Below are 25,587 nucleotides of genomic sequence, written 5' to 3'. Positions count from 1 at the left end.
GGTGCCACCCCTCTGCAGCCTGACATTCAGTGTCTCAGGAATGTACTGTGTTTATAATATTTACTCGTATATTCCAGGATACTCACCCTCCCGTTTCACAGACGGGCCGACGGAGGCCTGAGAGCAATCCCACATGGTGAGCCCACCTCTCGGGAGCCCAAGAAGCCGGTCTGCTGGTCCGGCCCCTCCCACCACGTGATGAGGGTACTTCCTTGGGCGGGGACCCCATGGGGGTTCCGTGCTGGACTAGCGAGAGCCCCAGACAGGCCTCTGGATGTGGCCCTCTCACTGGGGAGGTGGTATTCAGGGCAGAAGGAGGAAGTGGCAACACTCCACTGGTCTGGCCCGAGAAGGAGCCCAGCAGGGGAGAGGAGAGAGCTCCTGTAGGATGGGAGGGGGGGGAGGGGTTGGGGGAGGGCCCCAGAGGGAAAGGGTAGCCCAGAGGGGGGCACAGCTCTGGGAAGGCAGACACTGAGGGTCCCCAGCTGAGGCCACTGAAGAAAGGAAGGGATGTCCCCCACGTGGGAACCCTTCAGAGCCTCTGCCCAGGGGTCGGGGACGCCGCAGAGCTGGGTCCTGCCTCTGCTCCCTCTCCGAGGTGGACGGGAGGAAGGCAGCCAGACCAGACGGTCATGGCCCGCTGCTCTGCCCTTCCACTTCCTCAGCTGCCGTGTTTCCCCAAAAATAAGACATCCTCCGAAAATAAGACCTACTTACAGGTTTCCTTCTGAGTGAAATATAAGGCATCCCCCACCCAAAAAAAATAAGGCCCCACAGGCTCCGTCTCAGAATGCTATTGCTAAACATGAGAGATCTGGTCCACCGATTCTGAAAGAAATGGAGTCACAAGAAATTCACCAGGAAATTCAGGAATCGGATTGTTATGAGGATGTTCCAGAAGATGATGACATGATTGTCATTGAATAAATGAGTAAATTCTTGATACTGTAGGATTCACAGTTTGTCTGGTTTGTGTTGACAACTACCGTACTAGCGTACCGTAGACGGGTCATAAATTTCCTTTATTTTCATTTAACAATAAATGTGTACCGTATTCTTCTTCATGGAAAAATAAGACATCCCCTGAAAATAAGACCTAGCGCATCTTTGGGAGCAAAAATTAATAGGCGACACTGTCTTATTTTCGGGGAAACAGGGTACACACCGAGGGACGCACACCCAGCTCCGGTCCCGTTTTGGTCAAAAGGACTTAGCGCTCTACAAAGAAACGCCTACCTCTCCATGGGGAGCACTGGGGGCTGCGGGCAAACAGCGCTGCTGGCCTCAGGCCCTCCGGCTCCCAGCGGCGGGGTGTCTGTGCCACCGCCTGCCACCTGGGTTCTCTCTCTCTCTTTTTTAATGTATGTTTTTACTGATTTCAGAGAGGAAGGGAAAGGGAGGGAGAGATAGAAACATCAGTGAGAGAGAATCATTGATCAACGGCCTCTTGCACGCCCCACACTGGGGATGGAGCCCACAGCCCAGGCACGTGCCCTGCTGGGGAATCAGCGGGCCACCTGTGATGCGTGGAACGTGCTCCATCCACCGAGCCACTCCCACCGGGCGGTACAGAAACCCTGGAATTTGCGGACCTCGATTTATGGGACGTGGGGTTTCACGGCCACATTCCCAATCCGTATGTCATATGCAAAAATTAACACCCTGCTAATTTTAAAATGCTTTTAACCACGATTTGCTTACAATGAAACAGGGTTGTTGTTGTTGTTAATTCACTGTTATTTTAAACACATTTTAGTAAATAGGCCATGAGGGGGAAGGGGGAACACCAGTAATTTCGCCAACATAAAGAAATACTACCTACCCACGACAGTCTAATACTTAAATCCAAGAGTCAGCCTTGCAGACAAGGTTTGGCGAATGATCAGCAGGCGGTCCTACCGCATCGCGCAGTAATTGGTCCTGGGTTGCCAGGCTGACTTTCTGTCGTTTTTTGTTATGCGAGCAGGACGCCCATGTTTGACCTTGGGCCTTTGGCACCGCTGTTCCGGGGGGTGCTGAGCCTGCCCTTCTGCCTAACCATCTGCTGATTGGAGGTGAGCGTGGGACGCACGCATTTCCTAGCCCAGTGGTCGGCAAACTCATGAGTCCACAGAACCAAATATCAACAGCACAACGATTGAAATTTCTTCGGAGAGCCACATTTTGTAAACTTAAACTTCTTCTAACACCATTTCTTCAAAATAAATTCACCCAGGCCGTGGTATTTTGTGCAAGAGCCACCCTCCAGGGCCAAAGAGCCGCATGTGGCTCACGAGAGCCGCTGTTTGCTGACCACGGTCCTAGGCCTATTCGGCAAATATTTTTAAAATTACGGTGATCCATGTGGGAAACTTTTCTGTGACATCAGACTTTCCATGCACATTTAATTTTAATCACGCAAACATATCTACATAAGCAAAACGGGGTAACCTTTTAACGAACGCAAGGGGAACATCCACTTCATTATATAACGGGCTTCGGGCTTTAATAGACACCCTCTCGCCCGAATGGGTCCGAATGAGTCCGTCACGTTGAGGTTTGAAGACACAGGTTCTCACACCAGGAGTTTTATCCTTCACCGTGTATATCTGTTTTCCTGAGCCCAAGGAGAGCGTGTTTCACTTTCTCTCAGCGGACACGGTGTATGGTCCAAGGATGTGTTTTATAGTAATAAGAGTTCCCTTATTTCAAAGGTGTTTGTAATATAATTCTAAATGGGCATAAAATTATACATACCGGTTGGGGCAAAAGTAGGCTTAATCGTTGAGAGTATGGGAAATACAGTTTATTCTTTCTTTTCTTTTCTTTTTTTAACAAAAGGGAAGCGGAAGTTCATGACGGCAAAAGTAACAAAGCTCAGGGCACGCTGCAGGGACCCTGAAAAGGGTGGCTCCAGAGTTTATTCTTGTATTATTATTCATCAATCACCGCATTATTTTCCATATGAACACCTGGATAGGCGCTTTTGTCTCCCCCCTCCCTCCCAGATTATTTTTATGTGAAAACTCAAAGGAAACAAAGTAACTAAAAAATTAGCAACCATGAGCGGCTTTGTTTGCTTGTTTGCCCTTTTGTCCACATTCCAAATGTTTTGTGATTTTCGTTGGATTAGAACAAATCAACTAAAAATGAAGAGGCATTGTAAGAACAAAATAATACAAAGCCCATTTAATTTTATCTTCCAGAAAATATCTTTTACCGGACTTCTGCATGCTCCTCTGAGAGCCGCATACTCCCTGTACAAACAGGAGCCACTCAGAAAAACAGGAAGGAAGAATCTGGATAAAGTCGCCGTTAGCCCGTTAACAACGTTAACATACTTCTGGTTTTGTTTATTTTTAATTCTTTTAAATATGTATTTTATTGACTTTTTACAGAGTGGAAGAGAGAGGGATAGAGAGTTAGAAACATCGATGAGAGAGAAACATCGATCAGCTGCCTCCTGCAGGGGATGTGCCCCAACCAACGCACATGCCCTTGACCAGAATCGAACCTGGGACCTTTCAGTCCGAAGGCTGATGCTCTATCCACGGAGCCAAACTGGTTTCGGCTGGTTCTATTTATTTTTATTTGTTTGTTTATTTATGTTGGTAGCACATTACTTTATCTGAAGGAATGGGACAAATGAAAGACATGAGGGAATGATTTGGTATCTTTGCCACCGCCACCACCACCATCACCAACACCATCGGCCCCTGGGGCTGCGCGGCAGGGCTGTCGGGGCGGGGGGGGGGGGGGCGGATAGGGGAGAGATGGGGGTGCTTGTCAGAGAGGCCCGCCTGCGGTTGGAGTGGGACCCACCAGTTCTCAGTTCTCGGATGCCTTCCTCTGCTCCTGCGGGGTGCGCTCCGTGACATCACTCTGCTTCTGTCAGTGGTGAGTGTGCGGGGCCGGTACAGCCCGTCTTCCGCGAGCGCCACGCACACTCCGCGGTCCCGCCCTCCTCGCCGGCGTCCGGGCTGCTCTTTCTGCCGCTGAGTCCTCACCGGAGCACGTTTTCCTTCGGTGTTTGGAGAGAGTGAAGGGAAGGGGAGAAACGGAGGAACATCCATGTCAGAGACAAGCACGGATTGGTTGCCTCCCACAGGCGCCTGGGCCAGGGGCAGGGATCGGGGCGGCAACGGAGCCGGGAGCCCTCTGTCCGTCCGCGGGCTGCCGGGACCACCGCGCCCGCCGGCCGCGGGAGGCGTCTCAGCGGCTGCAGCGCCACGTTCCTCAGCTCGCGCCCTCCCCCGGGAGGCGGGGGACGCACTTGGCAAACTTCCTCAAAGGCACATCACGTCTCGGCGGTCAGAGTAGTGAGACACGGCCAGGCTGGGGACAGGCAGACGGACAGGCAGACGGACAGGCAGACGGACAGGCAGGTGACAGGCAGACGGACAGGCAGACGGACAGGCAGACTGACAGGCAGACGGACAGGCAGACGGACAGGCAGACGGACAGGCAGACGCGGGAAGGGGGTGCTGCGGGCTGAGCCGGGCTGCTGGCGGCCTCCGGGACGGGGTAGCGGACCTGGAGCCTGTGAGGTGGCTGCGGAGATGGTCGCTGTTGCCGCGGTCAGCACTGCCGTTCGTCGCTGCAATAACATAACTGCAGTCCGCATTGCCCGCCGTTGCCGCGCCGTCATCCCCGGGTCCGCATTGCCGCGCCGGCCCCGTCCTCGCTGCGCGGTCACATCCCTGCGGGCCGCAGTGAGACGCGGCCGGGCAGACGGCCGGGCAGAGGCGGGAAGCGGGCGCCGCGGGCTGCGCCGGGCTGCGGGGCCTCCGGCCAGGGCGGTGTGGAGCCGCCGGCGAGGTGGGTGCGGTGCAGTCCATCGCCGCCGCGTCCTCATCGCCGTCGCTGCTGCCATCACCGCAGTCGTCATTGCGGTGCCGTCACTCCCTCCTGGTGTGGTCACCGTGTGGGCGCTCAGTTGCATGGCGCTGGGCGGGGGCGCTGGGCCGGGCAGTGGTGCTGGGATGGCGGTGATGGTGGTGGTGGTGGTAATGACAGTGGCGGTGGCGGTGATTGCGGTGATGGCGGCGGTGGCACTGGGACAGTGGCTCTGGGACAGGGGCACAAGGCCGGGCCGGGCTGCTGGACGGACGCGGGGGTCGGCCTGGGGGCTTCGGAGGTGCTGTGAGGCGGTGGGAAGGCGGCCTCTGGGCGGCTGGCGGGGATGGGTGAGCGCTGGGTTCGCCCGAGCTCTGTTGATGCGGGAAACCTCGGAGACTCTCCGCGAAGACTCTCCCGTTCGTTATTTAAAAATAAAATGATTGATTTTTAGAGCGAGTGGACGGGAGACGGCGGTAGAGGGAGAAGCTGCCTGCACTCTGCCTCCCGCACTCACCGGACCAGGGGATGGAGCCTGCAGCCGGGTACGTGCCCTTGACCACAGTCGAACCCGCTGCCCCTCGGTCCATGGAACTGAACCTGAAACCCCATGGTCCGTGGGATCGAACCCACGACCCCAGGTTCCGTGGGATTGAACCGGCGAGCCTCCGTCCGCGGCCGCCGCCCCGAACACGGAACTCCAGCGCTCCGGCCTCTGGAGCCGCCCTCAGCGGGAGGCGCCCTCAGCGGCTGCAGCGCCACGTTCCTCAGCTCGCGCCCTCCCCCGAGGCTGGGGGCACGCACTTGGCAAAGTTCCTCAAAGGCACGTCACGTCTCGGCGGTCAGAGTAGTGAGACACGGCCAGGCAGGGGACAGGCAGACGGAGAGGTAGACGGACAGGCAGACAGACAGGCAGACGGACAGGCAGACGGACAAGCAGATGCAGGAAGTGGGCGCTGCGGGCTGAACCGGGCTGGAGGCGGCCTCCGAGTCGAGGTAGCGGTCTTGGAGCTTACCTGGTGGCTGCGGAGATGGTCGCTGTTGCCATGGTCAGCATTGCCGTTCGTTGCCACAATATCATAACCGCGGTCGGCATTGCCCGCCGTCCCCAGCCGTCATCACCGCGGTCGGCATTGCCCGCTGTCGCCGCACCATATTACCATGTCGGCCTTGCCCGTGTTGCTGCACCGTCACCACTGGGGTCGGTATTGGCGCTGTTGCCGCGCCGTCATCGTGGTCCGCATTGCCCGCCGTTGCCGCGCCGTCATCCCCGGGTCGGCATTGCCGCGCCGGCCCCGTCCTCGCTGCTCAGTCACATCCCTGCGGGCCACGCAGTGAGACGCGGCCGGGCAGACGGCCGAGCAGACGGCCGGGCAGACGCGGGAAGCGGGCGCCGCGGGCTGCGCCGGGCTGCGGGGCCTCGGGCCGGGGCGGTGTGGAGCCGCCGGCGAGGTGGGTTCGGTGCAGTCCCTCGCCGCGTCCTCATCGCCGTCGCTGCTGCATCACCGCGGTCGTCATTGCGGTGCCGTCACCCCCTCCTGGTGTGGTCACCGTGTGGGCGCTCAGGGGAGGCTGCGGCATGGCGCTGGGCCGGGGGCAGTGGTGCTGGGATGGCGGTGATGGCGGTGGCGGTGATGGTGGTGGTTGTGATGGTGGCGGTGGCACCAGGACATTGGTGCTGGGACAGGGGCACTGGAACGGATGCGGGGGGCGGGCTGGGGGCTGTCGGAGGCGCTGTGAGGCGGTGGAAAGGCGGCCTCTGGGCGGCTGGCGGGGATGGGTGAGCGTCGGGTTCGCCCGAGCTCTGTTGATGCGGGAAACCACAGCCACTCTCCGCGAAGACTCTCCCGTTCATTATTTAAAAACAAAATAATTTATTTTTAGAGCGAGTGGACGTGAGAGGGCGGTAGAGAGAGAAGCTGCCTCCACTTTTCCTCCCGCACTCACCGGACCAGGGGATGGAGCCTGCAGCCGGGTACGTGCCCTTGACCAGAATCGAACCCGCCGCCCCTCGATCCATGGAACTGAGCCTGAAACCCCTCAGTCTGTGGAATCGGACCCACGACCCCACGGTCCGTGGGATCGAACCGGCGAGCCCTCCGTCCGCGGCCGCCGCCCCGACCACCGCGCCCGCCGGCCAGGGCTCCGGCCTCGGGAGCCGCCCTCAGCGGGAGGCGCCCTCAGCGGCTGCAGCGCCACGTTCCTCAGCTCGCACCCTCCCCTGGGAGGCAGGGGACGCACTTGGCAAAGTTCCTCAAAGGAACATCACATCTCGGTGGTCAGATTAGTGAGACACGGCCAGGCAGACGGACAGGCAGACGCAGGAAGCGGGCGCTGCGGGCTGAGCCGGGCTGAGGGTGGCCTCCGGGTCGGGGTAGCGGTCCTGGAGCCTGCGAGGTGGCTGCAGAGATGGTCGCTGTTGCCGCGGTCAGCATTGCCGTTCGTCGCCACAATATCATCACCGCGGTCGGCATTGCCTGTCGTTGCCGCGCTGTCATAACGGGGTCAGCATTGCCCGCCGTCCCCGAGCCATCATCACCGCGCTCAGCATTTGGTGGTGTTGCCGCGCCGTCATAACCGCTGTCGGCATTGCAGAATCGTCATCACTGCGGTTGGCATTGCCAGCCGTCGCCGCGCCGTCATCACAATGGTCAGCATTTGGCGTTGTTGCCGTGCCGTCATAATCGCGGTCGGCATTGCCCCACTGTCACCGCACCATCATAACTGGGGTCAGCATTTCCCACCGTTCCTGCACCATCATCACTGCAGTCAGCATTGCCTGTCGTGGCCGCGCCATCATCCCTGGGTCGGCATTGGCGCTGTTGCCGGGCCGTCATCACTGCGTCGGCCTTGCCCGTGTTGCTGCACCGTCACCACTGGGGTCGGTATTGGCGCTGTTGCCGCGCCGTCATCCCCGGGTCCGCATTGCCGCGCTGGCCGCGTCCTCGCTGCGCGGTCACATCCCTGCGGGCCGCAGTGAGACGCGGCCGGGCAGAGGCCGGGCAGACGGCCGGGCAGACGCGGGAAGCGGGCGCCGCAGGCTGAGCAGGGCTGCGGGGCCTCCGGCCGGGGCGGTGTGGAGCCGCCGGCGAGGTGGGTGCGGTGCAGTCCCTCACCGCGTCCTCATCGCCGTCGCTGCTGCCATCACCGCGGTCGTCATTGCGGTGCCGTCACCCCCTCCTGGTGTGGTCACCGTGTGGGCGCTCAGCTGCATGGCGCTGGGCCGGGGCGCTGGGCCGGGCAGTGGTGCTGGGATGGCAGTGATGGCGGTGGTGGTGGTAATGACAGTGGCGGTGACGGTGATTGCGGTGATGGTGGCGGTGGCACTGGGACATTGGCGCTGGGACAGGGGCACTAGGCCGGGCCAGGCTGCTGGACGGACGCGGGGGTCGGCCTGGGGGCTTCGGAGGTGCTGTGAGGTGGTGGGAAGGCGGTCTCTGGGCGGCTGGCGGGGATGGGTGAGCGTCGGGTTCGCCCGAGCTCTGTTGATGCGGGAAACCATGGCTACTCTCCACAAAGACTCTCCCGTTCCTTATTTCAAAATAAAATAATTTATTTTTAGAGCAAGTGGACGGGAGAGGGCGGTAGAGAGAGAGAAGCTGCCTCCATTGTGCCTCTTGCACTCACCAGACCAGGGGATGGAGCCTGCAGCCGGGTACGTGCCCTTGACCACAGTCGAACCCGCTGCCCCTCGGTCCATGGAACTGAACCTGAAACCCCATGGTCCGTGGGATCGAACCCACGACCCCAGGTTCCGTGGGATCGAACTGGCGAGCCTCCGTCCGCGGCCGCCGCCCGGACCACCGCGCCCGCCGGCCAGCACTCCGGCCTCTGGAGCCGCCCTCAGCGGGAGGCGCCCTCAGCGGCTGCAGCACCACGTCCCTCAGGGGGGACGCACTTGGCAAAGTTCCTCAAAGGCACGTCACGTTTCGGCGGTCAGAGTAGTGAGACACGGCCAGGCAGGGGTCAGGCAGGGGACAGGCAGGTGGACAGGCAGACGTAGATGCAGACGGACAGGCAGACGCGGGAAGCGGGCGCTGCGGGCTGAGCCGGGCTGCGGGCGGCCTCCGGGACGGGGTAGCGGTCTTGGAGCCTACGAGGTGGCTGCAGAGATGGTCGCTGTTGCCGTGGTCAGCATTGCCGTTCGTTGCCGCAATATCATAACCGCGGTCAGCATTGCCCGCCGTCCCCGAGCCATCACCACTCGGCCTTGCCCGTGTTGCTGCACAGTCACCACTGGGGTCGGTATTGGCGCTGTTGCCGCGCCGTCATCGTGGTCCGCATTGCCTGCCGTTGCCGCGCCGTCATCCCCGGGTCGGCATTGCCGCGCCGGCCCCGTCCTCGCTGCGCGGTCACATCCCTGTGGGCCGCAGTGAGACGCGGCCGGGCAGAGGCCGGGCAGACGGCCGGGCAGACGCGGGAAGCGGGCGCCGGGCTGCGCCGGGCTGCGGGGCCTCCGGCCGGGGCGATGTGGAGCCGCCGGTGAGGTGGGTGCGGTGCAGTCCCTCGCCGCATCGTCATTGCCATCGCTGCTGCCATCACCGCGGTTGTCATTGCGGTGCCGTCACCCCCTCCCGGTGTGGTCACCGTGTGGGCGCTCAGGGGAGGCCGCGGCGTGGCGCTGGGCCGGGCAGTGGTGCTGGGATGGCGGTGATGGTGGCGGTGATGGCATTGGGACAGTGTCTCTGGGACAGGGGCACTAGGACGGGGAGGTGGCACTGGGATGGTGGTGTCGGTGTCGGTGTCGGTGATGGTGATGGTGGTGGCGGCGGCGGTGGCACCGGGACATTGGTGCTGGGACAGGGGCACTGGGACAGACGCGGGGGGCGGGCTGGGGGCTGTGGGAGGCGCTATGAGGCGGTGGGAAGGCTGTCTCTGGGCGGCTGGCGGGGATGGGTGATGCGGGAAACCACGGCCACTCTCCGCAAAGACTCTCCCGTTCATTATTTAAAAATAAAATAATTGATTTTTAGAGCGAGTGGATGAGAGACGGCGGTAGAGGGAGAAGCTGCCTCCATGGTTGCCTCCCGCACTCACCGGACCAGGGGATGGAGCCTGCAGCCGGGTACGTGCCCTTGACCAGAATCGAACCCGCCGCCTCTCGGTCCATGGAACTGAACCTGAAACCCCTCAGTCTGTGGAATCGGACCCACGACCCTAGGTTCCGTGGGATCGAACCGGCGAGCCTCCGTCCGCGGCCGCCGCCCCGACCACCAAGCCCGCAGAGGCTGCAACGCCACGTTCCTCAGCTCGCGCCCTTCCCCCCCCCTCTCCCCCGGGGCTGGGGGGACGCACTTGGCAAAATTCCTGAAAGGCACGTCAAGTCTCGGCGGTCAGATTAGTGAGACACGGCCAGGCAGGGGACAGGCAGATAGACAGGCAGACGGACAGGCAGACGGACAGGCAGATGGACAGGCAGACGGACAGGCAGACGCGGGAAGTGGGCTCTGCGGGCTGAGCTGGGCTGTGGGCGGCCTCCAGGTCGGGGTAGCGGTCCTGGTGCCTGCGAGGTGGCTGCGGAGATGGTCGCTGTAGCCGCGGTCAGCATTGCCGTTCGTCGCCACAATATCATCACCGCGGTTGGCATTGCCTGTCGTTGCCGCGCCGTCATCACCGGAGTCGGCCTTGCCCGCTGTAGCCGCACCAGCATCTCCATGTCGGCCTTGCCCGTGTTGCTGCACCGTCACCACTGGGGTCGGTATTGGCGCTGTTGCCGCGCCGTCATCGTGGTCGGCATTGCCGTGCCGGCCCCGTCCTCGCTGCGCGGTCACATCCCTGCGGGCCACGCAGTGAGACGCGGCCGGGCAGAGGCCGGGCAGAGGCCGGGCAGACGCGGGAAGCGGGCGCCGCGGGCTGCGCCGGGCTGCGGGGCCTCCGGCCGGGGCGGTGTGGAGCCGCCAGTGAGGTGGGTTCGGTGCAGTCCATCGCCGCCGCGTCCTCATCGCCGTCGCTGCTGCCATCACCGCGGTCGTCATTGCAGTGCCGTCACCTCCTCCTGGTGTGGTCATCGTGTGGGCGCTCAGGGGAGGCCGTTGCGTGGCGCTGGGCCGGGGCAGTGGAGCAGGGATGGCAGTGGTGAAGGTGGTGATGGCGGTGGCTGTGGCGGTGATGGTGGTGGCGATGGCAGTGGTGAAGGTGGAGATGGCGGTGGTGGTGGCGATGACAGTTGCTCTGGGATGGGGCAGTGGTGGCGGTGCTGGAACAGGGGCACTAGGACGGGGCAGGGCGCTGGGATGGGGTGGTGGCGTTGATGGCGGTGGTGGTGATGGTGATGGTGATGGTGGTGGTGGCGGCGGCGGTGGCCCTGGGACAGTGGCCCTGGGACAGGGGCACTAGGACGGGGCAGGGTGCTGGGAGGGGGTGGCCATGGCGAGCTGGGGGCTGTCGGAGGCGCTGGGAGGTGGTGGGAAGGCGGCCTCTGGGCGGCTGGCGGGGATGGGTGGGCGTCGGGTTCGCCTGAGCTCTGTTGATGCGGGGAAACCACGGCCGCTCTCCGCGAAGACTATAAGTGCACTATTATAAAAAATTAATTGATTTTTAGAGCGAGTGGACGGGAGACGGGGGTAGAAAGAGAAGCATCGGTGTGCGAGGCACGGGCTGCCCCCAGTGGTTGCCTCCCGCACTCACCCGGACCAGGGGATGGAGCCTGCAATGCAGGACGCGCCTCTGACCGGAATCGGACGGGAGCGCCTTCTGTGAATGGGATCGAACCTGTGGCCCCTCGGTCTCTGGGATCGAACCTGGGGCCCCTCAGTGTGTGGAGTCGAACCCGCGAGTCCTCAGCCCTCTCCCCGGGAGGCTGCGGAAGAACGCGTTCCGCGAAGTTCTTTAAAGCAGCACCGTGGCGGTCAGAGCGGTGAGAGCATACAGGCATAGAAGTCCCGGGGCCCGCGAGGCGGATGCGGGGCAGGCGCCGTCACCGGGGTCGGCGTTGCGTCCTCGTTGTGCGGTCACATCCTCACAGCCAACCGGCAGAGCGGGACGCGGGCGCTGCAGGCGAGCCGGGCTGACGGCGGCCTCTGAGTCTGAGCGGTCGTTGGAGCTGCTGGCGAGATGGGTGCGGTGGTGGTCCGGTCGCCGTGGTTGTTATCGCCGCCATTGCCGTCGTCATCATCATCGTCGTCATCATCACGGAAGTCATTGCCGAGCCCTCCTCATCCTGGTGGCGTGGTCATCCTGGTGGGCAGCTAAGGAGAGGCAGCCACATGGCGCTGGCTGGTGGCCAGTGGGACGGGGCGGGGGGAGGGGGTGCTGGGATGGTGGTGGCGCTGGGACCGTGGCCTTGGGGCTGTCCGAGGCGCTGGGAGGCGGTGGGGAGCTGCCTCTGGGCGGCTGGCGGGGACGGGTGAGCGCCGGGTTCGTTTGAGCTCTGTTGATGCGGGAAACCACGGCCACTCTCCGCGAAGACTGTCCCGTTCATTTTTTTTTTTTTAAATATACTTCCAATTGAATTTTAGATAGAGAGGAAGGGAGAGAGAGAGAAACACGGATGTGAGAGAGGCACATCGATTGGTTGCCTCCCACACTCCTGACCAGGGGATGGAGCCTGCCACGGAGGAAGGCGCCCTTGACTGGTGTGGCTGGCACTCCTCTGTCCGCCGTGACCCCTCTGAGCCCACCGGCCAGCGCGTCTGGCTTCTGGAGACGCCACGGGAGGCACGCCCTCAGAGGGGCTTCAGCGCCCCCAGTTCTCAGCTCACGCCTCCCCCTCACCCCCACCCCAGGAGGCTGGGAGAACGTATTTGGCAAAGTTCCTCAAAGCCACATCACGGGGGTCAGAGTAGTGAGACACGGACAGGCAGACAAGCAGACAGATGCGGGAAATGTGGAGCTGCAGGCTGAGCTCGGCTGCTGGTGGCCTCCGAGTCCAGGCAGCACTTCTGCGAGATGTGGTGGTGGTCCCTGTCACTGTGGTCCTCACCACCGCCATCGAGTGGTCGTCTTGGTGGGCGGCAGGGACGAGCGGCTGTCCGAGGCGCTGTGAGGCGGTGGGGAGCTGCCTCTGGGCGGCTGGCCGGACGGGCACAGCCCCGGGCTCGTCTGAGCTCTGATGATGCGGAAAACCACGGCCCCTCTCCGCGGAGACGGTCACTTGCATTATTTTTTTTAATTTTCATAATTGGTTTTTAGAGAGAGGGAGGGGGGCTAGGGAAAGGGAGATAGAAAGAGAAACGTTCGTGTGAGAGACAATTGGTTGATTGCCTCCCGCACTCACCTCTACCAGGGATGGAGCCTGCCCAGCCTGCCACCAAGCTACAGGCCCTTGACGGAGTCAAACGCAGGCCTAACGCTCTAGCCACTGGGCCAAAATGGCCAGGGCTGGCAAAATGCTTCACAGCCATGTCATGGCGGTCAAGGTAGTAAGACAGGGACAAGTAGGAGTAAGAAGTGGGGGAGCTCCCGTTAATTTGCTGGGCGATGGCACCTCCAAATCCGGGTAGCAGTTCTGGCGCGGTGGATGCGGTGGCAGTCAGCATGGCTGTCCCCATGGTCAGCATCGCTGCTGTCACGCTGTGTGGGTCCTCGTTGCGTGGTCGTCGTGGTGGGAGGCTGAGGAGAAGTGGCTGCCTGGCGCTGGGACGGGGTGGCCGTGGCGGGCCTGGGGGCTGTCCAAGGCGCTGCGAGGTGGCGAAGGCAGCAGCCTCTGGGCGGCTGGCGGGGACCGACCGGTGAGCACCGGGCTCGTCCGAGCTCTATTGAAGTGGGAAACCATGGCCGCTCTCACTTTCATTATTTTTTAAATATACTTAAAAAAAAGTCCTCACCTGAAGATATTTTCCACTGATTTTTAGAAGGAGGGAAAGGCAGAGAAACATCCATGTGAGAGAAACCCATCGATTGGTTGCCTCCTGCAAGAGCCCAAGCCAGGGCCTGGGCCAGGGAGCAGCCAGCAACCGAGGTACATGCCCTTGACCAGAATCAAACCTGGGATCCTTCCGTCCGCAGGCTGGTACTCTGAGCCAAAACGGCTAGTGCTAAAATATACTTTTTAATTGAAAGAGAAACATCAATGTGTGAGAGAGAGACATCTATGGAACGCTCCCCACGCATTCAACCCAGCGATCGAGCTTGCAACCTTGGCATGCGCCCTGATGAGGAATCAAACCAACCTTTTGGTGCATGGAACAGCGCCCAACCCACTGAACCACACAGGCCAGGGCTTACGTCCTTATTTTTAAAACCATAATTGTTTAGCCCTGGTCGGTGTGGCTGGGTTGGTCAGAGCAGCCTCCGTGCACCGCGGACCGAGGGGAGGTGCTGTCGGTTTACCATTTTGTCGCTGTAAACTGTTTCTCACTCCCGGCTTTTACAGATCGCGCCGCACTGGACGTCACCGTACCAAAAATGGTCACTTTTTCCTGGTTATTTCCTAGAGAGGAAGTCCTAGACATGAAATTACTAGGTCAAAGTTAAAAAACATTTAAAACACCCTTGCTATCTTTCTCCATTGCCAGAATGAAAGGTGGCTTTCAATTTTGCATCTGCGGGCAATTTGCAATGATAGTATCTTTCCATTCAAAAAAAAAAAAGAATTTCTTTTTAACTATTGTAAAAGGTAACTGCTGCATTGTACTTTTCTATTGGCACTCCTTCGTTTGCCCTGAAGGCTGTCCTTGCTTCCGGGTGCTTTTCTGTGAGTTAGAAAACGCCCTGGGACCATTTTTTCCTTCTGTGAGGACGCATTTATTTCCTGTTCACTTGCACTAGTTCTTTATAAAGTAGAAATAGTATGCCCTTCATTACCATATTTATGACAAATATACAGATATAAAAAACATACAAATATACAGACAAATATGACAGATTGTCCTTTGGTTTCTAATGTTATTACCACTTCTGAGGTGCAGAGGGTTGCATCTTCACAGTTTTTTCCTTTGTGGTTTTTTCCGTAGCCTCTTACACATCACGAATGCACCTCCAGGCTCACCTGAATGTCCCACTAGATTATTACAGGTCCATTTTCTTTTTAAAAAGAAGTCTTTAATTTGTCTGGAACTATTTTAATGAATGCGGTGAGTTATAAATGGAACTGGACTTTCCCCAAACAGCCCATTTTTCCATTAGAGTAACTGCTTCATATTTATTTTCCCTATTAAGTTGTACTTCTTTTTATCATATAAGAATCCCTTTTCTGGACATTCTACTCTATTTCTTTTTTTTCAAATACATTTTTTATTGATTTAAAAATATATTTTATTGATTTTTTTACAGAAAGGGAGAAGGGAAAGACAGTTAGAAACATCGATGAGAGAGAAAAATTGATCAGCTGCCTCCTGCACACCCCCTACCAGGGAAGTGCCCACAGCCAAGGTACATGCCCTTGACCGGAACTGAACGTGGGACCTTTCAGTCCGCAGGCCAACACTCTATCCACTGAGCCAAACCGGTTTCGGGTTGATTTTTTACAGAGAGGAAGGGAGAGGGATAGAAAGCTAGAAACATCGATGAGAGAGAAACATAGACCAGCTGCCTCCTGCACATCCCCCATCGGGGATGTGCCCGCAACCAATGTACATGCCCTTGACCGAATCAAACCTGGGACCTTTCAGTCCGCAGAATGACGCTCTATTCACTGAGCCAAGCTGGTTTTGATTCTTCTCTATTTCACTCATCGGGTTTCTTCTTTAACTAACGTATTATAATATTTTACTTGCAACTTTATATCTTTCAGATCTAGTATGGTAAGTTCTCCGTATCATTCTTTTAAAGAAATCTTAGCTATTCTTATCAGTTTATTCATCCAGATGACACTTAGAATTTTGACACATTCCCCGCCCCCCCAATCATGTGGGATTTTGGTTGCAATTGTTCCTACCAAGGATCAGGGTGCTGCCGCAGTTTTCTTCACGTAGATTCTGTTCAATTGTTATTTCTAAGCAATTTATTGTGACTATTGAGAGTGTATTTTCCCGCCCTCCATGCTCTGGCTACTACTAATCATCGTTAGAATAATAGAAAGCAAGTGATCCCCCCCCCCTTTTTTTGCTACTACCAATTCTGAAAATGTCTCAAATGCGTGCGTACCCTGTTTCCCTGAAAATAAGACAGTGTCTTATATTAATTTTTTCTCCCAAAGTTGCGCTAGGTCTTATTTTCAGGGAATGTCGTATCTTTCCATGCGCTAGGTCTTATTTTCGGACGATGTCTTATTTTCGGGGAAACACGGTATTTTGGGGTTTCTAGATGGGCCACCACACGTACAACTAGTGATACTTTGGTATCTTCTTCCTGATCCTTGGGTGGCCTTCTTGCTGCTGTTTACTGTGTGTGAGGCCTGGAGAGAATGTTCAATGGGCCGTGAGGAAAGCCTTCCTGCTTTAGGCTCCCCCCCGCCCCCTTGAGAATGTCTATGTTCCACTGACGATTTATAAGATGACCAGACGTCCCACTTTTGGTGGGACAGTCCCGATTTCTAACAATTTGTCCCGCATCTCACGGCGCTTTTAAAAAGTCCCGATTTCAAAAATTGGGACTTTTTTTTTAAAAAACGATGCGGGACAAATTGTTAAAAATTGGGACTGTCCTGCCAAAAGCTGGGCGTCTGGTCACCTTAAGTTTAAAGCACCTTTTAAATTATCGTGCTCAGAAAGGCTCTCTCCTGGAAACGACACATGGGGGAAGTAAAACCAGACACTAATTTTTAAAATGGGGGGTTGGGAGGAGGATGCCTCTGGGTGCTCTTACACATCCTCCTGTACAACTGGATCTGCACTAATTCTGAATTACTCTGTGCTTTAAAATCAAGCAACAGCAAGGGTGGGGTGGGGTTGGGGGACACACACACACACACACACACAAACATTTCTATATCCAGTTTTCAAATCACTTAGAAGTTCAAGAGGGGATGCCAACATTTATGACTGACTGCTTTTCCCCATCGAGCGTGAGGAAGGCCAGGCTGCTTCTCAGCCATCTCGTCCGCCAGCCTCGCGTTTCTGGAACCGAGGCCCGCAGACCCTGGGCTATGGCTAACGTGGGCCTGGGCGGCATTTTAGGCTGGGGTCGGAGGTCCAACGCCGGGCTGGGCGCCGTCCCCCCGCTGTGAGCCGGGTCAGTGAGAGGCGGGAGAAGGTGGGAAGGGTCGGTCCCGTGACCACCCGGAATTGCCCTTCCTGGAACTTTTCACCCTCAACACCCCGGGGCAGAGCCTCGCTTTTCCAGTTTCTTCCCAGGTCCTTTCTGGAGCCGCCTGAGTAATTCAATCCCATCTGCTCGCTTTTGTAAAACCTAAAACACGTGCCACGGCCCCCGCGGCGAGGTGGCTGCTCCCTGCTGGGGCCTTCCAGCCCATTGTGGAGCAGGGGGCGGGGCTGCGGGACCGGGGGCGGGGCTGCGGGACCGGGGGCGGGGCTTCGGGGCCGGGGGCGGGGCTTCGTCCCTGCGCAGCACCTCCCAGCACCGCCCGAAGCTGTCCCGGCGCGCACGCGTTCCGCTCCGCGCCGGCGCTGCTGGACCCTCTGGCGTGCCGTCCTTTCCCGGCATGCCCCGCGCAACCGAACCCGGAAGTAGTGTTTGCCTCCTCGGTACAGGTGCGTCCGTGCCGGGTGGTGGTAGCCGCGCCGGTGGGCGCAGCCCGCGGGCAGGTGCTGGTCGGGCTGCCGCCATGGCCGAGGGTCAGGACCTGTTCGACGCCATCGTGATGGCGGATGACAGGTGGGTCCCCGACCTGTCGGGTCCGCTCTCAGCTGCTGGGGTGCAGTGGCCGCTCGAGGAAACGCTGTGTGGCCCTAGGAGCAGCGGACACGTGTGGGGGCCGAGCTCTGGTTGATTCCCCTTTACTTCTCGGCCGCTGGGGCGGGGCGGGCCCACGTGCCCAGCTGCTCCTCCAAACCCGCCTCCGCGCCCGGGGCTGCCCCAGGCATCTGCTCGGTCTGTTGGCTGTCTTCGTCCAGGAACGCCCCGTCCTCGGCCGGGACAGACCTCTGCCATCTGGGCACTGCCCCTTTCTCTTGTTTCTACGTGGTAGGACATAAGGCAGCATTCAGGGACATGCTGATAAATGTGTCAGACGTCATCCCTGACCCCCAGATCCTCTGGGAGCGCCTGGGGCTGTGACAAGAGGAGCTGTGAATTGCTTTGTGCCTCTCTGAGACAGCAATAGATGTCAATCAGTCGCTGCTGACTTTTATTTGGAGCTTATTGTGAATCCGATTCTGACTTGAGTGCTGCAAACTCCCGCCCCCATTATCTGTTTTAGTAGATTCTGTTATTCACCCTGTCTTACAGATGAGGCAGGGTCACTGTCCAGGATCACACAACCAAAATAGGCCAGACCCATATAGTCTGCCTCATTAGGGGCCCCGGCAAACAACTTTACTTTTTGGTGACTGAAGGTTAAATGGTGCCATTTCTACTGCTGAGTCCTCAAAATCAGAGCTGGTATTATACTCTAGGCCCCACATATGTTTTGTGGTGATCTAATGACATTTTCCTCTGCTAGTCTACCCTGATGTGATGGAAAACCCAGTGTGTTTCTCAGAGTTCTTTGAAACAATTGGCTGAGTGTATTTCTCACAGACTCATAGGACCGTGGCTACAGACTAGCATCACCGAGGAGGTTTCAAAAAGTAGATTCCTAAGTCGTACTCCAGCCTCAGTGACTAGTGGGCCGAGGCTCTTGAATTGGCATCTTTGAAATTTTCCTGTGTGTCTCTGGCGGGCCACCAGATTTGGGAATCACTAACGAGGCCACGTTCCTCATTGCAGAAGAGGCCAGGTGGGCTTCAAGAGGTCCAGTGCCTTGCCAGAGGACAGACTTAGGAAGGGGTACAGCCAGGATAGGAACCTAAGTCTTCTGACTTAAATTCTGTATTTCATCTATTATTCTGTTGTCTTGCTGGGTCTGGAGCATTTTTCCTGGAAAAACATCTCTTCTGTGTTGGCAACATGGAAGAGAAGTTTTTCCAGGAAACACGCTGCTTCTCTGTCGCAGGTTCCGCGGGGAGGGGTATCAGGAAGGCTACGAAGAAGGCAGCGGCTTGGGCATAATTGAAGGAAGACAGCACGGCACAGTATATGGAGCAAAGATCGGGTCTGAGGTAAGTGGCCGTCCCCAGTGAATCCTGCTCATGGGCCGGTTAGAGCTTACTTTGCTGATCGAGCCAGCACTTCAGGCCCCGACGAGACCGTAAACTGATGGAGAAATATTCTTAGCACAGAACCGCCGGCACATATTGCTGATGGACGTAATGCGTTGTGCGTGTGGCTGGGAGTGAGAAGAGCAGTCCATAGTCACCTCCGATGTGGGCGAGGGTCACAGTGCCACCTCGTGATTTTAGCCAGCTGAGTCCTCACTCAGAAAAACTGCTCTGTGCCATGTGGGAGCACTGCATTTTCATTTAGGTTGAAACGCCATGATTTTCCTTCTCTTTACCCTTCGTCCTACATTGGCCCTCACTTACAGACATCTGGCCCTGAACGCTAAGTTAGGCAGTCACGGCCATGAGATAGATAACTGCTGCTGCAGAAAGAATCGGCACAACACGTATGGACTGAGGTCAGCAGACATTGGTTCTCAGCAGCTTCTGAGGGCCAGCAGGCCAGGAGCAGCCGAGCTGGGTGCTCACGGCTCGGGGTCTCCTGATGACGGTGTCAGACCAGCCAGGGCTCCACTGGGGCTGGAAGAGTCACTTGTAAGATGGCTCGCACGGCAGCGGTTCTCGCCTGTGGGTCTGTCAGTGGGTCTGCTGTAATGTCCTCATGACACTTGAGTGAGTGATTGATCCAAAACAGCAAGGTACAGGTGACGCTGTCTGTGTGTCTAACGGCAGAAGTCATGTGCGCCCTCTTCTTTCATGTTCTGGCCTCCCTGGTGTAGTTGGAGGGGGTGGGATCCATGGGCCCAGCTTGGAGATTGGCTGCCCCACTGATGACTTGACTTAACTCCCCCTGCCTGATGCTCGACACCTCATTCCAGAATAGCAATACAAGAAGCACCACTGCCCTCCGCCCCGCTCTTGTTTAGGGAGCTTGATCATGAAATCGAGTGTAGCTAGTTGTGTATTAATTTTACTCTTAAATGTTTGTGAATTCGCAGATCGGATGCTACCAAGGTTTTGCGTTTGCTTGGAGATATCTCCTGCACAGCTGTGCAACTGAGAAAGACAGGTAAGTCCCAGACTTCTTTCCTTTTCAGTGTATGGACCAAGTGTGCTGGTTCCACAGCTTGCTATGACCTTGGGCAGTTAATGTCTCAGTCTTCTCATCTGCAAAATGGAGAAATAACCAGGCCAAGCTTGAATGGTATCTTGAAATGAATAGGAAGTAATGTGGTAATTCTCCTTTATCTGCAGTTTCCGTCATCTGCAGTCTGAAAATATTAAATGGGAAGTCCCAGAAGTAAACAGCTCATAAGTTTTAAATTGTGCACCATAGTGAGTGGTGTGACAAAATTGCATGCCTTCCTGCTCTGTTCTGCCTGGGACACAGATGGTTCCTGTGTCCAGCAAGTCCACGCTGTAGACACTCCCTGCGGGTTAGTCACTTAGTCACCATCTCGGTGATCAGATGGACTGTCCTGATATCATAGTGCTTGAGTTCAACCCCTCACCCCCTCACCCCAATTTTACTTAATTATAGTTCCAGAGTGCAAGAGTGGAGGTGCCGGCAATTAGGATGCACCATGGAGAAGCCATAAGAGTTTCCTTTAAGTGAAAAGGTGTGTGGGTGTGTGTGTGTGTGTATGTGTGTGTGTGTGTAAACAATATATGTGGCACTGGGCACTATCCATGGTTTCAGGCACCCACTGGGGGTCTTGGACTGTCTCCCCCGAGGGCAAGGGGAGATTACTGTGAGAGACAGTCCTGGGCACATTTCCAGCGTCTGATGAACACTGGTTGTTACTGCTTCTCAAGAGTTCTCATGCCCCCTGGCTTTTCATGGCGTCATTTAGAGCAGTGGTGCCCGGGTACCCGGCCAATAAAGTAATGTTGAAATTGATTATATCTTCTCCTTCCCCTGTACCTGAATGTCTAACAAAGTACAACAGTAACGGTTTGACGAGGGCTCGGAAATGCTCGCTTCACCGTCCCCAGTTTTTTAACCTTGCCAACCGGATCTGCTAACGAGATGCGTGTTCAGTGTGTTTAACAGGCATCTGCACTTGGAAGCACTAAGTGCTGTTGGCTGTCACAGGCTTTTTAAACTGTTCTTACTGTGTGGCCCGTAGCATCTGTCTTCATTCTGATGCCTGGCGGCCTTGCCCAGCCTGGGAGGGGCGTGAGGAGAGCAGAGAAGGTGGCATTCCCATCTCTATGACTCGTATTACTTTGAGTCTCTGGAGCTTGGGCACCCCTGTGTTCAGATGTAGGAACAGGGTGCTTGCAGCCAAGCGGCTGGTCCTAAGTTGCTTGCCCTCTGGCTTGTCTGCTCACCAGCCGCTCCATCCGCATGGAGAGTTGGAAACTGACCAGGTTCTGGCGCCTTTGCAGGGGTTTTCCCCTGAGGAGCCAGCGGGAGCGCAGGGTGGCTGGCGATCTGGTTGGAACAGTGGCTGGCAGCCTGGGGCACCACTGGGTGGCAGTCACAGCTGAGCTTGGCTCTCACTCCGATCCATGAAGGGGCGAGGGGAGGTGCGTTCCTGGAGTTCTCCACGAGTCTCCCCGGTGCCAGGTCTGCTGGCGGGTGGAGGCATGTTGCCCTGGTGCCCACACCTAGGGCGCCAGTCCTTGCCCAGAGCAGGGGTTCCCTGTGCCTGGCCTGTCAGAGAGAAGGAACCGCAGCTTTGGCACCGGCAGGCGGATGCCCACAGCCCACCTGCGGCCGCCCCCACCCTGCCAGCAGTGCCTGAGGGTCTCTGACGCACCTAGAGGCCTCTGTTTCAGCGCCCTGGCCAGTGAACGGCCTGCAGCTTCTGGCTCTTGTAGGTCAGTACAGTTTTGAAAAACGATAGAAAGCTGACCGAGGATCTTATGCCCCCACTGAGGGTGCTGAGAGAGACACCTGCGTCCGCATCAGCATTCAGTGGAATTGGGCTCTTTACAGCAGAGGAGCCATGGATGGCAGCATCCCAGACTGAGGACGGTGCCTTACCCCTGGCGGCCGCAGCTTTTCCATGAACTCTGAGCTGCTGCTCTGCCCCTGAGCAGCCTGGTGAAGCCTCACCCAGACCGACACTTGGCCGGGGCTGAGCTGGGGCGCTGAGAGCGGCCCACGCCCTCCTGGCACACACTGACTTCGCTGGGTGTGTTCGGAGCAGCATCACTGACCGGGGGAGAATAAGTCGCTGCTTGCAAAGTTGGAAATGGTGGTGTTCTTCACGTCACGTTCCAATACGACTGTTTCCCACATGCTGGCCTCCGTCTGCGATCTCCCTGGAAACCAAATGCTTTGTTGCTTTAATTAACTTGCTCTGACCTTTCACCGTGCTGCACTTTCTCAGAGAGGTGGCCACCCTGGTCCTGGTCCAGCGGCTTGCTTGGCAGCCTCCCTTACGCCTGCATCTGAAGCCGGGCAGTATAGCAGGCTCACAGGAGGTCTTGGTTGCTTCGAATTGCTATTGAGCCACCTCCAGGTGAATTCTTTGACATTCCCATGAATCAGGCACTAGCAGACTCTAGACACGCAGATGATCGGATGTGGTCCAGGGCGGTGCCGTCAGGGTCCTTTGTGGCACATTAGCCAGGTGTGCACATTCATGACTGTTTTCACCCTTGAACTTCCCCAGGTGGGAGCCCGGCCTCCAGGATCTGGTGGAAGCAAGAGACTAAATTTATTGAGCACCTACTCTGTACTAGGTTCTGCATTTCCCATAGATTATCTGAGGCCCCAAAGCCGGCAGGGTCCCTGCTAACTCCCCGCTTTACTGATGAGGACACTGAGGCTCAGGGGTTACGTAACTGAGCTTGGAGCGGTCGCTCAGGGCTGCTCTTCCTGCAGAACCACCCACCGCCCAGAGGAACGGGAGCCGGACTCACACACCTGACACCTTGTCTGCCCTTTGCAGGGAGAGGCAGGCTGGTTCGCCCCCCAATGAACTCTGGGAGCGAGGTGTCTAGGTCCCGGAACCCGCCCAGGTCTGGAGCAGGCTCCATCGTGCCGGCACTCCGTCCTGCCTGGTTTTACCTGTTCCCACGCCTCTGACCGAGGGAAGCAGCGGTCGGGTGCTTGTCGGGGGCTGTCCCAGTCACCTGGCTCCACGCCTGGGACGGAGGCATGTCCGCTCAGTGCACTTGATGTGGAGGCGCGGGAGTGGGCAAGAGCACGTTGCTAGGTAAACAAATGTTGTTCAGTGTAATAAGAAAATGAATCATCCAGCTTCTGCACTGGGCCCATTAGCACGCCTGTTACTTTTAAGTGAGTGATGGCCATGGTTGTTACATAACCGGAGCCCGTGTATGCAACGGACTAATAGTCTTCGTCTCTGTGCTTTACAGCAAGAAGATGAAGGTCTTAGAATCCTTGATCGGCATGATTCAGAAGTTCCCTTACGGTGACCCTACTTACGCCAACCTTCACGAAGACTTAGACAGAATTAGAGGGAAGTTTAAACAGGTTTGTCCACGTGTGTGTCTTTGGGGCGGGAATGGCGCAGGCCCGGGGTCACTGGACGGGTGGCCTGGGGGCTGTCTGGGCCGACGGGGGTCGGTGTGGACTTGCGTGGCGGAGGGAGAAGCTGCGGCTAGAGGCAGCCATGCTCCAACTGAGAGTCAAAATACACAAGATTATAAAAACCCTCTCTTCTCTTTTGTGTTTTCAGCTTTGTTCATTACTAAATGTTCAGCCGGACTTTAAAATCAGTGCGGAAGGTTCTGGACTTTCATTTTGAGGATGACAGATGAACAAAGATGAAACACGAAGGAACAGATGTCCGTATGCTAAGTGTTCCAAACCGCAATGAAAGGAAGACAATGATGGGGCGTTCCTTGTTCCGGGGGGAGGGCTCCTTCCCCGAGCGGGCCTGCCCGCGTCGCCTCGGTGCCCCCCGCCGGCCCGAGCCCGTCTGCCCTGCAGCCTGAGCGAGGCCCTGGCGGAGCCTCCTGCCTGCGCGGAGCGGCTGGCCTCACCGGTCCTGCCGGCGGGTCCCCCAGCCCGGCCTCGGCGAGCAGGAACCCTTTTACCGGCACGAGCGCCTCGGTTGCCATGTAGTGAGTGCACGGGGAGCGGTGACGTGTGCGGTGACATGGACTGAACCCTGGGACGGACCAGCACCTGCCCCCTCCCTGTTGTATGCGGTCCCTTCCGTGGCCCGCCAGGCGGGCCGTGCCCGTCCTCCAGGGGCGGGAGCGGAGGCCCGTGGCCCGGCTGAGAGGAGAGGCCAGCGGGACTTCGGAGCCGGTCGTGCTAGGTGTTCCGGGCGGGGCGGGCTTGGCGGCGTTCAGAGTGGTCCAGGGGGAGCGTGTTAAACTGGAGACAAAGCGATGGGCTCTGCTGGGCGCACCCTCCGGTGCAGGACCCTGCGGTCCTGGGGGTAGGAGTCCTCATGTCTGCTTCACGTGGAGGTATGCGCAGGGAGAGACCCGGCCAGTCCTCCCTGAGCTGAGCGTTTCCCCTCCCCGCCACGTGCCCAGGGGGATGGCATGCTGGCTCCCATCTGCCCGGCTGGAGGGAGTGTCTCTGAAAGCAGGGAGTCCCGCGAATAAAAAGGTGACCCAGTCTTAGACCTTCCGCAGTCTTGTGAACCCTCCTGCCGGGCGTGGGGACCGGGCTGGGGGTCCCTGCGGGGCTGAAGGCATCTTCTTCCCTCACTTGGTGCCCTTGCCGAGTGCTGAGAGGGGGAGGCAGACCTGAGTGCTGCCTGGCACTGCCTTCTGCTGGTCCTTGGGGCGCACACCCCACCAGGCTCTCCAGGTGGTGGGAGTCAGTTTCTGCTGCTTTCCTTGGTGGATTTTGTATCTTCTGTTACCTGCTTTTATAATGTATTATTTTTACAATTGGAGGGGGGAAAAATAAACGGTGTTTTAAAGCAAAAGGCCGTCTGGGACTATTGATAACTTGACACCCAGCCAGTACCCTCCTGGCGTTCTGGGATCTGGATGCAGAGGAAGGCACAGCGTCAGCCCCGGGCGGCGTTCTGCCCACCTGCCTCCCCGCACGGTCAGAAACTGAGTGGAACCCGTGATGCTTAGGCCAGTTCCCCTTGCCCCGGCCCAGCTGCATGCCAGCAGTTACTACTGACCCCTCCTGCCCTCACGTCCCTCTCCCTCCCCGTCTCAGGCTCAGCCTGTCCCATCCAGGTGTCAGGGTGAGTGTGGGCAGCCACTCGGTCCTCTGTTCCCATCACGCAGGGCTGGGCTGCCTCAGTGATCCTCAGGGTCTCCAGACACTGCACTGGACTGTGCCCGCCCAGCTCCTTGGAGAGCCAGACCGAGTTTCTAGGAAGCCTTGCTGCCGGCCAGGGGTCAGCACGCCCCTCTTCTGGCCTCTCGGGTCCTGTGATCAATGACACCGGCTCCGTGACTCATCCCCCCGGATCGCAAGCCAATTCCTCCATTCATCAAGGACCCGAATGACTGGGAATTGGGATCAATCACTGGCTTGTTAATCATAGTTTTTGATATCTCTAAATTACAGTGGTGCCGAAACCGGTTTGGCTCAGTGGTAGAGCGTCGGTCTGCGGACTGAAAGGTCCCGGGTTCGATTCCGGTCAAGGGCATGTACATTGGTTGCAGGCACATCCCCCGTGGGGGTTGTGCAGGAGGCAGCTGGTCGATGTTTCTCTCTCATCGACGTTTCTGGCTCTCTCTCTCTCTCTTCCTCTCTGTAAAAAATCAATAAAATATATTTAAAAATAAATAAATAAATTACAGTGGTGTTTTGAGGGTCATGCTGAGG

At 57.7% G+C, this 25,587-nt stretch overlaps 1 protein-coding gene across 2 annotated transcripts in view; it reads left to right on the top strand.

The window, feature by feature from the left end:
• The first annotated feature begins 17,281 nt into the window (after nt 1-17,281).
• The window catches only part of LTO1 (LTO1 maturation factor of ABCE1), a 35,217-nt gene continuing 26,911 nt past the window's right edge, over nt 17,282-25,587 (top strand). The window contains exons 1-5 of one of the 2 annotated variants that reach the window (XM_036426870.2): nt 17,302-17,469; nt 18,749-18,854; nt 19,853-19,923; nt 23,190-23,307; nt 23,513-24,693. In XM_036426870.2, coding sequence (XP_036282763.1) covers nt 17,420-17,469; nt 18,749-18,854; nt 19,853-19,923; nt 23,190-23,307; nt 23,513-23,581 — 414 coding nt within the window. In that variant the 5' untranslated portion in view covers nt 17,302-17,419 and the 3' untranslated portion in view covers nt 23,582-24,693. Of the gene's footprint in view, nt 17,470-18,748; nt 18,855-19,852; nt 19,924-23,189; nt 23,308-23,512; nt 24,694-25,587 lie in introns of those variants that run through there. The other variant, XM_045577456.1, reaches the window with a different exon arrangement.

Source organism: Pipistrellus kuhlii, unplaced genomic scaffold, assembly GCF_014108245.1.
Source record: "Pipistrellus kuhlii isolate mPipKuh1 unplaced genomic scaffold, mPipKuh1.p scaffold_m20_p_9, whole genome shotgun sequence".
Lineage (NCBI taxonomy): Eukaryota > Metazoa > Chordata > Mammalia > Chiroptera > Vespertilionidae > Pipistrellus > Pipistrellus kuhlii.
Note: the sequence above shows the minus strand (reverse complement) of the source record. Positions and strands in the feature narration are given on the sequence as shown.